General features: G+C 41.3%; 1 protein-coding gene across 1 annotated transcript; it reads left to right on the top strand.

The window, feature by feature from the left end:
* Positions 1–496: 496 nt before the first annotated feature.
* On the top strand, positions 497–11874 carry LOC105929717 (protein FAM3C). The gene is made up of 10 exons (XM_012867604.3): positions 497–617; positions 2976–3014; positions 3971–4054; positions 5146–5196; positions 5279–5387; positions 5604–5662; positions 6818–6868; positions 6951–7035; positions 7484–7610; positions 11177–11874. The coding sequence occupies exons 1-10, from the start codon at positions 515–517 to the stop codon at positions 11264–11266; spliced, it is 798 nt and encodes a 265-aa protein (XP_012723058.2). The 5' UTR covers positions 497–514; the 3' UTR covers positions 11267–11874.
* Positions 11875–12591: the final 717 nt, after the last annotated feature.

Here is a 12591-nt window from a genome sequence, read left to right as displayed (position 1 = left end):
GTGCTCCAGGACACCTGAATCAAATGACTGCATTACTTCATCAGCATCCATCTAATTTATTTAAGACCTCCTTAAACATTGCATGACGACCATGGTTGAGGACACTTGCTCCAAGGGATCTGAAGCTGCAAACTGTGTCCGGATTCATAGGATAAAATAAAGTTTAAATGTATATTGAAAATCAAAACAAACAATAATCTTGAGAGATAAACTAGAAGAACTTCATCGGAAGGATTGTTTTTATGCAGCAACATCTGACCTCCTATGAAAATGATTGACCATCATAATAATCATCAGCCTAAAGTAAAAAAAAAAAAAAAAAAAAATAGGTGAAAGGCAATTCTCTCAGAAATCTGATTAATGTGTCATTCAATCTCACAAAATTTGCCACAAACTAAAATTAATCTCCTGCAAATTGACGTACACGCCTTCTTGGCAGAGAACAAACACTCCTGTCCTTCCTCCCTGCACCTGCGCTGTGACAATGCAGCTGCTGATTGGCTGTTGCCAGGCGATGGGAGGCGGAGCTGGATCAACCTGTTTGTCTTGGATTCCACCTGAGAATGCTCAGAGTGGATGGCAGCAGGACGAAAGAAACATGTTCACCTTCAAAGTCGGTCAGTTTGTTTCATTTCTTCATGTGTCTGATTTCCCTTGTTTCTGTCGGTTTACCTGTACAGGTGTTACTGATACAGCAGAATTACCTGTGCAGGTGCTACCGGTGCCGCTGGTTCACCTGGACAGGTGTAGCTCAGGCTTCGGGTGCATTCCTGTCCGGAGTGCCTGTTTACAGTTATTCATTTCAGGTTTTTCTTTCTGGAAGCTTCTCCTCTCAGACAAAAAGCTCCTTTCATGTCTCAGCGTGTCGCCTGAAGCCTCCAATTTCTGATGTTTTAAAGGGTTTGTGAGCTGGAATTTCACTGAGAATGCTCCTAATCTGAGCTTCCAACAACCTCAGGCTCAGGTTCAGGTCTTTGTCACGATCCAAATTCATCGGAAACCGGAGAGCATTGAAGTTAAAGAGTCACTGAATAAACACAAAAGTCCAGCGTCTTCTCTTCTGTCGAAGCAGCGAACGTGTTGCAGTGACGGCTTTGCTCCATTTATGTTTCCCAAACCTTCTGAATGCTGAGGAATGTTCCTGCAGACGACCGCCGGTTCTCACCTCACAAATAGAGACGGAAACACGGTCCACATTTGAAGCCTGATGAAATTTGGCTCGACGCATCAAGAAGGAAAAAGGTTTTAGCCAAAAATTGGTGTCTTCCTGCCTCTCGGCTGTCTCCCTTCTGATGAAGAGAATGTGAAGATGAAGCCTCCTGCAGTCCAGAGAGAAACGCCCGGCCTCCACCTGTGAGGTCACTATTGTCTCTTCTTCACAGCCCCGAGTCTGAGGAAGCTGCTGCAGCAGAAATCGCCATCCTATCAGCAGCAATGCTGGTCCACACTCCTGGTTCTTCCTGGAGGAGCTGGAGATATCCCAGCATGGCGTCTGAGTAGATTGATTTCCTGGAGTCCAGAAGAAGAAGAAGAAAAATAACAAAAGATGTGATCTAAATTCTCAGAGACGATTCACTTCGAAACAAAAATGCTTCCCTCCTGAGGTTCTGATCTACGGGAGTTCCTGGTGAGATGTTCTGAGCGTTGAGATCTGCTGATGTTCTGATCATGATGGTCGGTTTCATGGAGCTGATGCTTGGAAAGGTGTTTTTTTTTTATGGTGTGTTGCTGATGGATCAGAACGGCGTTGGTCTGTGGTGGTGAAGAAGCTGGAAGGTGAAGCTCTGGTTGTGCTGCTCCATCTACGTTCAGACCTTCGCTTTAGGTCATGAGGTTTGGATCAGGACCGAAAGAATAAAATCCTGGACTAAAGCGTCTGAAATGGGATTCCTCTGGAGGGTGGCTGGGCTCATCCTTAGAGATGGGGTGAGGAGTTCAACACGGAGCCCCCGCTTCTCCGCATTGAAAGGAGCCAGTTGAGGCGGATTGGACATCTGAGGAGGTCACCCCCCATGGCGCCTCCCTGTGCGGATTTCCAGGCGCTTCCCAATGGGAGAAGAACCCAAAATGGACCCAGAGTCTGCGGGAAGGGACAATACATCCCGTCTGAGCTGGAGGATGCTGCTGGAGGGATGGATGTCTGGGTTTCCCTCCTCTTCAGGAGGACAAAACAATAATTTCTAAAACAAAAATATGTAAACTAATGCATCAAGTCTTGTGTTACACATCCTGAAAAAAAAAAGTGTCAAGATTGAACCAGTCGGCTAATAAAGCCAACCTTTCTATAAGATCATCTAGATTTCTTTTAAATAAGAAAATACACAAAATATTCTATTAATACAGCAAAAGTCAGATTCTCTTTTTGTATTTTCCTTTTGAGCCTTTCTTTCCGAACACCCATCCATATTAGCACATATTCATGTTTAATGCTCTTGCTTCTCAACGTTAATCTGTTGATTCTCTTCTTTAACTCGTTGTTTATACTCTATACCCTCCTGGAGGAATCGGTTCCTGCAGCTGTCCCCCTCATCCCTGGTCCACACCGTCTCCTCAAGTCGAGCCTCAGCTTTCACTGATTTCCATGTCAAAAACCTCTGACCTGCTTGCAGAAAATCCCAGGATTAGATCTGTCTTTATATGTCATATTTTATTAGGATATTTAACGTGAAAAGGAGTTTTAATCGGCTTCTTCTGAACCAGTTTCCATCCAACACAGCGAGCAACGGTATTGTTGATGAAAGATTGTGAATTCTGGTGTGAAGCTAAATTCTTTAGAGATTACTGATGTTTGTTTTACCTCTAATCCAGACTAATGTGTCTTATTCTCTGAGTTTATGCCCGGTCACGCATTTTTAAACCCTTTTAATCGTCAGAACTGTCTTAGACGTTTGGAGGAGGGTTCAGCCTCTCGCCTGTCTGACCTGTTCTGCTGGAAATACTCGGTATTCATGCCAACATCATTTCTTATGTTTCAGGCAAACCAAACATCGGAAAACAATCCAACGTCATCAGATGTAAGTTTCAAAAATCTCTCATTCATTTATCCCTGTTTGATCCCAGCTGCCGGGCCTGGTTGTTAAACCCAGAAGAAGTGACCTCTCCTGGTCTATATCTGTGTTTAAGATGGGATGAAGGTCTGTTTCTGCCACAAAAAAGGTGTTTGAATCGATTAGTCCAAGCTTCCTTTGCTCAGAGACGCTCCTTTCAGACGCCGGCTGCTGTTTGCGGACGTTTGTCAGAGGTTAATAGCGGAGAAAATGGTGTTAAAACACCCTGCAGCTGTTTCTTTAAAGCTCCCCCCCTTGCTGAGAGTCTGAATCTTGGAGCAAACGGCCAGAAAATGGAAACATGGCCCCCTACCCACAGAGAAGCTGAGGAGTTAAATGATGAAGATGGCTTAAATTTGACTCTTTTATGCTTTTTAGAGTGTAGCCTGAATTATTAGATAAAACACATTTAAAGAAATGTGCGAACTGATGTTCACAAAAAGCACAGAATCTGGATAGAAGACGGGAGTTAACCAGATAAAAGTAAAGGTAAAAACCTGAAATTAGATTAACTCTGAGCGAGCGATGAGTTAAATATGCAGCCGGATTGATCCAGAGTCAACGATAGTCCCAAATGTGGAGCTAAAATTTAACAGCTGAGCCTGAAATGGACCTGGTTTGGACCGGTTTACTTCTGCAGCAGGTTTCTGAGTCGTAGTGGGCAGAAACTGTTACATTATGCTAATTTTAGTCATATTTCTTTCTGTAATCTGACCTGCATGAACACGACCGACCGGTTTTATGAAAATTCAAACGGCGAACAGATGTTTTTTTTTATAAATAAATCCATCCCCGCTGACCGAAACTCCAGGTTGTTTCTGAAAAAGTCGGCCTGCAACGTTATCAGAGGGCTTTAATCTGCAGTTCCTCCTTCCTGCTTGTTCAGCTGAAACAGATTTATTCTCTCGACGTTTCTCCTCCAGGGTTTCTCCAGGCACTGACGCTCCTCATCCTCCTGGTCTTCATCCTCGTCGTCTTCCTGCAGCTCTACAGCGACCCGCTCAAAGGTCAGATCCTCCTTTGCAGAAACTCTTGTTTTCTTGGAGGAATCGGTTTGAGGTTTCCTGTGAGGGGTCAGCTGATGTAACACCTTGCTGTGTTTGTTGCTGGAGCTCATTTATGGCCTCTGGTCACAGCAAGGAACCCTAAAAGTAACAGGAAGCTGGTTTGTGCAGCCAGGAGTGATCAGAGAGGTTTCCCTGGAGCATCAGGATGCCCGATGAGGTTTTTCTCATCATATTTAGATGATTTGACAGCTGCTAAGTCTAAAGGAGGAAACTTTGATGCATCTCTTCCTCACTGTCGGCCCTCCAACCTTTAAATGTTTCTCCTTTCTTGGCGATCCTCTAATACAGGGGTGTCCAAAGTGCGGCCCGGGGGCCATTTGAGGCCCTTGGACTGATTTTTTGCAGCCCTCCCAACTGCAATTCAAGATTGTTTTGGCCCACCGGCACAAGTGGTTTGATGCAAATGGAGATTTTTTTTTACCCTTTTTATATAGGGCCAAATTATCACAATTAAAATCTTACCATTTTTTTTGTACATTCTCTTTAATTTCATAGTAAGACCACATCTGTCCAATGACATTTTCTCAAAAGCAGACTTTGGTGCACCGAACTGCATTGAATTATTTATTAAAATTGGCTAAATACAGGAAGTGTTTTTCAAAAACTGACCCAAATCCTGTTTTGATTGCTGAAAATAGACAAAAAAAAAATAAAAATAAAAAATCAAGCCCAAAAGAATTTGCAAACTGTCTGACCATCTTTTAATGAGGCAAACATGCAAAACCTCTTTTTTTAAGTTTTGGGTCTTCATTCTCCTTTCTACAGAAAATTTGACTGGTTTGTTTAGTTGGAAAATATTGCAGGCCTATGTTTTGTGAAGAAGGTCAAAAAACAATTTTAAAACAAAATATACTGTTTGAGTAATTTTAATTGGGTTTTCAATGAGCATTTTTTGGCCCTCCAGTACTTTTAACTTAACAATTTTGGCCCACATGATGAAAACTTTGGACACCCTTGCAGTAATAGATCTTCTTGCAGCTCTGATGGGTTCCTATCAAACCAGATTGACCTAAACGTCTCTTCTCTTCCAGGTATAACTAAAAAAGCTCCCGTCTCCAGCCACTTGGCCACCGAGCATCAAGGTAGGCCACGCTGAATCCCACCTGAACGGACCCGGCCTCGTTTTGCTGCTGGAAAACTGACCCGTGTGTTTCCCCTTCGCAGAGGGACCATGTCTGATGAAGAAAGTCTGTCCGGCCAATCAGCTCGGCTTCTTAGTCCAGAGCGGAGCTGCAAACGTTGTTCCTCCGAAGATCTGCGTCAACAACAAGCTGTAGGAACCCCAGCCTCCAGAGTCCTGCTTCCTGCTTCCTGCTTCCTGCTTCCTGCTCTGTCTGTCTCCTTCTGCACTGTTAGTTTGGTTTGTGTCTTTTTCCTGGTTTCTGGGCCTGCAGGTCCAGGTTCTCCGCTCCTCTCTGCTCCTCTTTGCTTCAGCTCTCTGCCGTCAGTGTTCAGATGTTTGGTGACTTTCAGCGTTTTGTTGCTGCAGGGTTTTAGGAACCGTCATGAACAACGCTGGCGACGGGATAAACATCGTGGTGGTGAACGGTGAGTGTCGCAGGCATTTGCTTTTACCTCTTATCAGACAGATGGAACATTCTCAGTAACTGATTAGCATTTATTTAAAATACCCGCCAATGTGTTTATTTCAGTTTATTCTTGAAACCTCCATAAAAGCATTTTTTTTATGTAATAATTGGTCATTAAACTGTTTTATTGTAGTTTATAGGATTTTCTGTTTAATAATCATTTGGGGGTTTACAGGCTTCAAAAATGTTATAATGATCACTTTATAGAAGCTAATTATTTTAAGGATCCAGTTTCTGAGTTTGACAAAAGTCTGTATGAAAAACTAAATATTGGCCCAAAATTGTTTAGTTTTTCATTTTTTTGGGGGGGAGTAAAAATTTTGTTTTTCTTTTTTTTCCACACCAGTTGATATAGTGACAATAAAATGAAATTGAATATCAAAATAAATTAAAAATCAAAACTCTTTCAGAAAAGACTGAAAGCTGAACTATTCTTCTTCTCTAATAGTTCTTCCCAAGCAAATTTTCACAGGATGTCTACATGCAAAAGGAGATTTTTTTTTTTATATGAAATCTTATTTTAAAGAATACGCTTTTAAGATGCCATTTTTTTTGGCCCCGATACCTGGCTGTGCAGTATTGGCCGATACCGATACCATCTGCTTGAAATTGATGTGTGTGTATATGAGGAACTGCATACTACTTAGGGTAGTAGAACTTTTTATTACCTACCTGGAATGGGTGACAATAGTTGAATAAACTTTTGGCTCTCAAAGGCCAAAATAGTGCAACATTCATGAAATTATAACATGTATAATAGTAATGCAACAGTAAGACAATAAAATTACATTAATATTTGAATAATCTCTTTTAAACCCTGACTTTTCACTCTCAAATGCCAAAATAGTGCAACTTTCATGAACTTATATAACATGTATAATACTAGTCGAGAGAGAAGGCTGCGTTCAAGTGACATACAAACATCAAAATGGTATCGGTGCCCAATTTGTTGGTACTCGCCGATACCGATACCACCATTTTAATGCTGGATCGGACCCGGTCGTTACTGGTATTGGTATCGGTGCAACACTAGTTAAAACCAGCGCGTTATTTCCCGGCCTCTCTGCGGTTAAACCAGCTTCAGGCTGATCGTCACCTTGTCTGCGTCCTGCAGGTAAGACCGGAGAAACCCTGAAGACGGATCACTTCAACATGTACAGCGGCAGTAAGTCCCGATCATGATCCCGACAGACAGCAGATTCGGTCCGAGCCGCACCGACCCGGAGTCTGACGTGTTTGTGTTGCAGAGGTGGAACCACTCATCGAGTTCCTGAAGAGCATCGAGACGGGTTCTGTGGTTCTGATGGCCGTCTTCGACGAGGGATCCACAAAGTAAATTCTCCTTTTTAAAGACGTTTCTGCATTTATGGAGAAAAATCTTTAATCTGCTCAGAGGAAGAAAAATAAACTTTTCTAAATCTGTTTTTATTAGTTTTGATTATTAAAAGTCTGAAAAGCCTCCCGGAATTAATTGGATTCCAGTTTTTGTTTGTCAGCCCTTTTTTTTTAAATGTATGTTTTAAATTATGTTTTTTTATCCTTTTTCACATTTTATTTGATCTTTTTTTTTTTACAATCAAAAAATACTGTAGAGCTGTCTCACCATCAGACTTCACAGATATCGCCAAATCTTCTCAATCCCAATCTTTACTAAACACTTCATTTTTAACTGTGAGCAGAGAAAATACATGTTATTTCTAATAATATATGAAGTAACTGATCAATCTGTTGGTTCTCACTGTTGGTTCGTTGATTTTATTCTGTTCCTGTGTTCGAACAGCTTGAACGATGAGGCCCGGAAGCTGATTGCGGATATGGGAAGCTCCACCATCCAGTCTCTGGGTTACAGGGATAACTGGGTGTTTGTTGGTGGCAAAGGAGCGTCGGAGAAGAGCAGCTTCGAGCAGGTAAGGCACGCCCACGCTGCTCAGGAGGAAACTCTTCTTCAGCTCGTTCAAATATGACGAGTGAAGCAGAGAGACGACTCCTCACAATGTCCTGAATGTTTTAGATGCATCTCTGCAGCAAAACACTGGAGTATAAATGGCTGAATTACTTTCTAAGCGTGTAATTAGGTTCTCCATACATCTGATATTGAGAAATTTTACGGATTCAAATGTCTTGAACTAGAGAAGAATCAAAAACGAGAGTCCAGGAGAGGCAAAGGCAAATTTTTTTATACAGGACTGTCTCAGAAAATTAGAATATTGTGATAAAGTTCTTTATTTTCTGTAATGCAATTAAAAAACATGAAATGTCATACATTCTGGATTCATTACAAATCAACTGAAATATTGCAAGCCTTTTATTGTTTCAATATCGCTGATTATGGCGTACAGCTGAAGAAAACTCAAAAATCCTATCTCAAAATATTAGAATATTTCCTCAGACCAAGTAAAAAACAAAACTATACTGGCAAAAGAAAATCAAAAATTTGAAAATGTCCATTAATGCACTCAGTACTTGGTTGGGAATCCTTTTGCACAGATTACTGCATCAATGCGGCGTGGCATGGAGGCAATCAGCCTGTGGCATTGCTGAGGTGTTATGGATGCCCAGGATGCTTCAATAGCGGCCTTTAGCTCATTTGCATTGTTGGCTCTGGTGTCTTTCAGCTTCTTCTTCACAATACCCCACAAATTCTCTATGGGGTTCAGGTCAGGGGAATTGGCAGGCCAATCAAGGACAGTAATGCCATGGTCAGTACACCAGTCACTGGTGGTTTTGACACTGTGGGCAGGTGCCAGATCTTGGTTGTGCAGCGTTTCCTGCCACATTTCCCCCTTCCAACACACTTTTTGTGAATGTGCATTGAAACTGCACTCTGTGAACAGCCTGCTCTTTGAGAAATTTCTTTTTGTGTCTTACCCTCCTGATGGAGGGTGTCAATGATGGTCTTCTGGACAGCAGTCAGATCAGCAGTCTTCCCCATACCTGTGATTTAGTTTACTGAACCAAGCTGAGTGTTTTTCAAGGCTCAGGAAACCCTTGCAGGTGTTTCGAGTTAATTAGACGATTCAAGTGATTAGTTGAATAGCCTACTAGTATACTTTTTCACGATATTCTAATTTTCTGAGACAGTCCTGTATAGCACAATTCAGTACAGGGACAATGCAAAGTGCTTTACATGATTAAAATATAGGAAAATAAAACAGAATAAAAGCAAGTAGGAATAAAATGTAGAAACAAAATAGAACATTAAAAACAGTTAGACTAAAAAAGTTGAACTAATGATGTTTCAGTAAAAACAGTTTAACTAGAACAGTCGAAGGCAATCCTAAACAAATGTGTTTTTAACCTAGATTTAAAGGAACTCAGGCTTTCAGCACTTTTCCAGTTTTCTGGAAGTTTGTTCCAGATCAGTGGAGCATAGGAACTAAATGCTGCTTCTCCGTGTCTAGTTCTGGTTCTGGTTCTGCAGAGTAGGCTGGAGCCAGAAGACCTTAGTGGTCTGGAGCATGGGTCTTCAACGTTTTCCAGGCCAAGGATCCTCAAACTGATGGCGAGATGGAGCGGGGACCCCCTAATTATATATATTGTACAAAATTGTATTATATCAAACTGGTCCTATAGTGCCATATGTAAATATACCTTGTTATTGTGCATTCAATACTAAGATACTCAAATAATACACAGGTTCATATATTCATGTTTTTATTTTAAACATGTGCGAGGCACAGTGAGTAGGGTGGCCATGCCACTGCCATTTATAAACATAACATAACACAATAAACTGATACCTGCCAAGATCAACAATGTCTGTCAATTGCATGCAATCATGCATAAAAGCTATTTAAATGGACATTTTTAAACCATAAATGTGAAAAGGAAAATAAGTGATGCTTGTTAGTGCCACTGGCATGCATAAACATACCTGTTATATTGCATACAATACTGAACTATTAACATAACTGACAGATTCATGTTTTAATTTTAATTATTATTATTATTATTTTTTTAATTCAACCAAAACTTTCGCGACCCACATGCAGTACCTCCGCGGACCCCCTGTTGAAGACCCCTGGTCTGGAGGGTTGATGCACTCATAACAAGTCTGTGATGTATTTAGGTGCTAAGCCATTCAGGGATTTATAGACTAACAGAGGTAGGAGAGCTACCGTCCTGCAGCTTTTAGATGCGTCCCTTCTCCAAAACACCCGAATCAAATTAATGTCTCATTGCCAGGCCTCCACAAAGCAGAACGACTGATTGCTAATAAGTTTTGGAGCAGAGATGCATGCAGGACAGCAGTCCAGGAGGACCGACTCTTTTCAGACGTCTCCCTGCACCAACAGACCCGCATCGGATGGGTCAATAACGTCTTCAGCATGTTGTCTCCAGAGGTCTGGTGGTGAGACGTCTGTTGGACTTCAGGCGTCCTGAACCGGGAGAAGATCTAAAAGATGCAGGACAGCAGCCCTGCAGGACTGACCATGAACTCCACTGAATTAGGCTAAACAATCACAAATAAACGAACTAAAACTGAGACAATAAGTGAGCTGATAATCTTGAGGTGACAAACCAAAGAACCAGAACCATTTTATATTAATATGACTTATGGTTTCCCCTAAATCAGGGGTGTCCAAACTTTTTGTCAAGTGGGCCAGAAGTGTCAAGTCAAAAGTACTCCAGGGCCAAAAAATATAATTAAAAAAACAAAAACAAATGACCAACATATTATATTGTGATATTTGTTCTAGACCCTCTCTTAAAAATGAATCAGATTTTCTGTAGGAAAGGGAAGCGTGAATAATTGTAGATTCAACACTTGAAAACGGTTTCGCACATTTGCCTTGTTAAAAGACGGTCATCCAGTTTGCAAATTCATTTGGGCTCGATTAAAAAAAAAAAAGAAACGGTCTATTTTCAGCAGTAGAAACAGGACTTTTTAACAATTTAATTAAAGGCACATTTTGGTGCACCAAAGTCTGCAACTGAATAAAAGTCATTGGACAGATGTAGTCCTATTTACTATGTAATTAAAGAGAATGTAAAATTGTGGTTACTAAAAGATAAATATTTGTGCTGTGTCCCATATTTTCAATTTGTTAAAAGATTCTAACTTGTCTGTAACAATTTTACCCTATTTTGATATTTAAAAAAAAGTCTTCACGTGCATCAATCACCAGCTGCTGGTGGGCCAAATCATTCTTGAATATCAATTGGTGGCCGGACAAAATGAGACCAGGGGCCACAAAAGGCCCCCGGGCTGCACTTTGGACACCCCTGCCCTAAATCGAACCCAGATCTCCCCTGTTTTTGGTTTCAGTTTGCACCTTCCAGCTGCAGAAAAGAGGCTTATTTTATTTTAGATAGTCTGAGAAAGTCGACCTCATAAGTGGTTTAAAGTCATGGTTGGGGAAGGGCCCCCTTCCTCGTGTTGGCAGAACGTCTGTCCTGTTCTTTCCTCCTGAGCATTTCCCTCCACCATCCTCTGATGTCAAACTGAATCCGATCCGTTTGTGTGTTGCAGTACGTGAAGAGCGACGAATCCAAAAACAAGTACGATAACTGGCCTGAGATGGTGGAGGTGGAGGGCTGCATTCCCACATACGTGGAATGATCCGCTGCTCCGACCCCGACCGGCGCAGGAAGCTGCAGGACGCTGCAGGATGGGATCTTTAAGACTTTCTATGGGATGAGATGGAAAACGGATCTGCTTTGGATCCATGTGATCCTCCAAACGAGACTCTGGATGGAAGCTGGTTCTGGTGCTGTGACGCGGGGAGGGAATGAAAACGGTGCAGTTTAGATCTACATTATTCAAAATAAGGCACCCTAAGGAAGCATCCCGGTATCTCCACTGCTGATTCACGATCCTAAGACATCTGTGATGATCCTGCTGCTGTAGTTTAATCTTCCTCATATCTTTGATTTCACATCATCAGAAAACGTCTTGGTCCAGTTAGACGTCTCTGTAAGAAGCTCAGCTTCATCTGCAGGATGTTCTGAAGGCAACGCCAGCACCACAGCTTCCAGGCGTCTGCTCCGTCTCTGCAGAATAAAAGTTAAATACCAGATTTCCAGAGCGTCCTGAGAAGGCCCAATGGTTTTATTGCTCAAATGAACTTAAATTTAAAGAGGGAAATGTTGTATTTTTTTAGGGACGGGGATTTAAGGGATTTTATTGCCCAATGAAAAATGTAAAAAAAAAAAAAAAAAAAAAAAAAAGTAAAACATAAATATTTCTAATAAAATCAAAGGTCTGTGTTCTTGTGGCTGAATAAGACCTTTTTTTTGCTCTTTAAAAATAGATCCTATTTATCTATTTTTACGATTTTTGGTTCCAAACTTTATTTCAGCCTTCAGCAAATCTGCTCAGCATGAATCAGATGAAGGAACAGAAGAAGTCGACTGTCTTTGATTAACCCGAGTCCGCATTGAATTCTTCAGATGTTGATTTAAAAAAAAAAAAAAAAAAGAGCAAGAAAAACAGGAAAGACTGGAAAAACGAGGAAAACAGCGGTGCTAAGTGTTCTGGCCCAATTAAGGAACAAACTGTTTCTTAAACACAATTATGATTGAGGAAAGGTGAGTATACAGCCAGAGGCCGAGGAGGTGCAACGACTTCCTCGTTCTTTCTTCCAGGCGCCATGAGAGGCGATGGATGTGACGGTGGGGGGGTGGAGACATTTCAAGAATGTTTTACTTACTTTGAGTTCCCTTTTTGCAGTGCAAAACAGAACAATCAAACTTCAACCCAGAAGCTGACATAAAATTTAGTAAATCTTCTTGCATATAAATCAAACGGAGCACTATGGCAAAAGCAGTAAGGCTGAAAGTGAAATCTGTTGGGCCTTTTTGGCATTAAGACAACAATTCTTAATGCTGCACTGCCAGATAGGACACAAAAAAAGAAAACATTCAGCTAAAACATTTTCTTTTTCA

Source organism: Fundulus heteroclitus, chromosome 2 (genome assembly GCF_011125445.2).
Source record: "Fundulus heteroclitus isolate FHET01 chromosome 2, MU-UCD_Fhet_4.1, whole genome shotgun sequence".
Classification (NCBI taxonomy): Eukaryota; Metazoa; Chordata; class Actinopteri; order Cyprinodontiformes; family Fundulidae; genus Fundulus; species Fundulus heteroclitus.
The sequence above is the reverse complement of the archived record's forward strand: the minus strand, read 5'-3'. Positions and strand labels throughout refer to the sequence as shown.

What these genes read in the sequence shown, in the direction of transcription:
- LOC105929717 (XM_012867604.3), top strand. Translation starts at nt 515, where the DNA reads ATGGGAGGCGGAGCTGGATCAACCTGTTTGTCTTGGATTCCACCTGAG. An exon ending in ATCTGCGTCAACAACAAGCT is followed by an intron (nt 5,388 to 5,603) that starts GTAGGAACCCCA and finishes TTGTTGCTGCAG; the next exon opens with GGTTTTAGGAACCGTCATGA. An exon ending in AAACATCGTGGTGGTGAACG is followed by an intron (nt 5,663 to 6,817) that starts GTGAGTGTCGCA and finishes TGCGTCCTGCAG; the next exon opens with GTAAGACCGGAGAAACCCTG.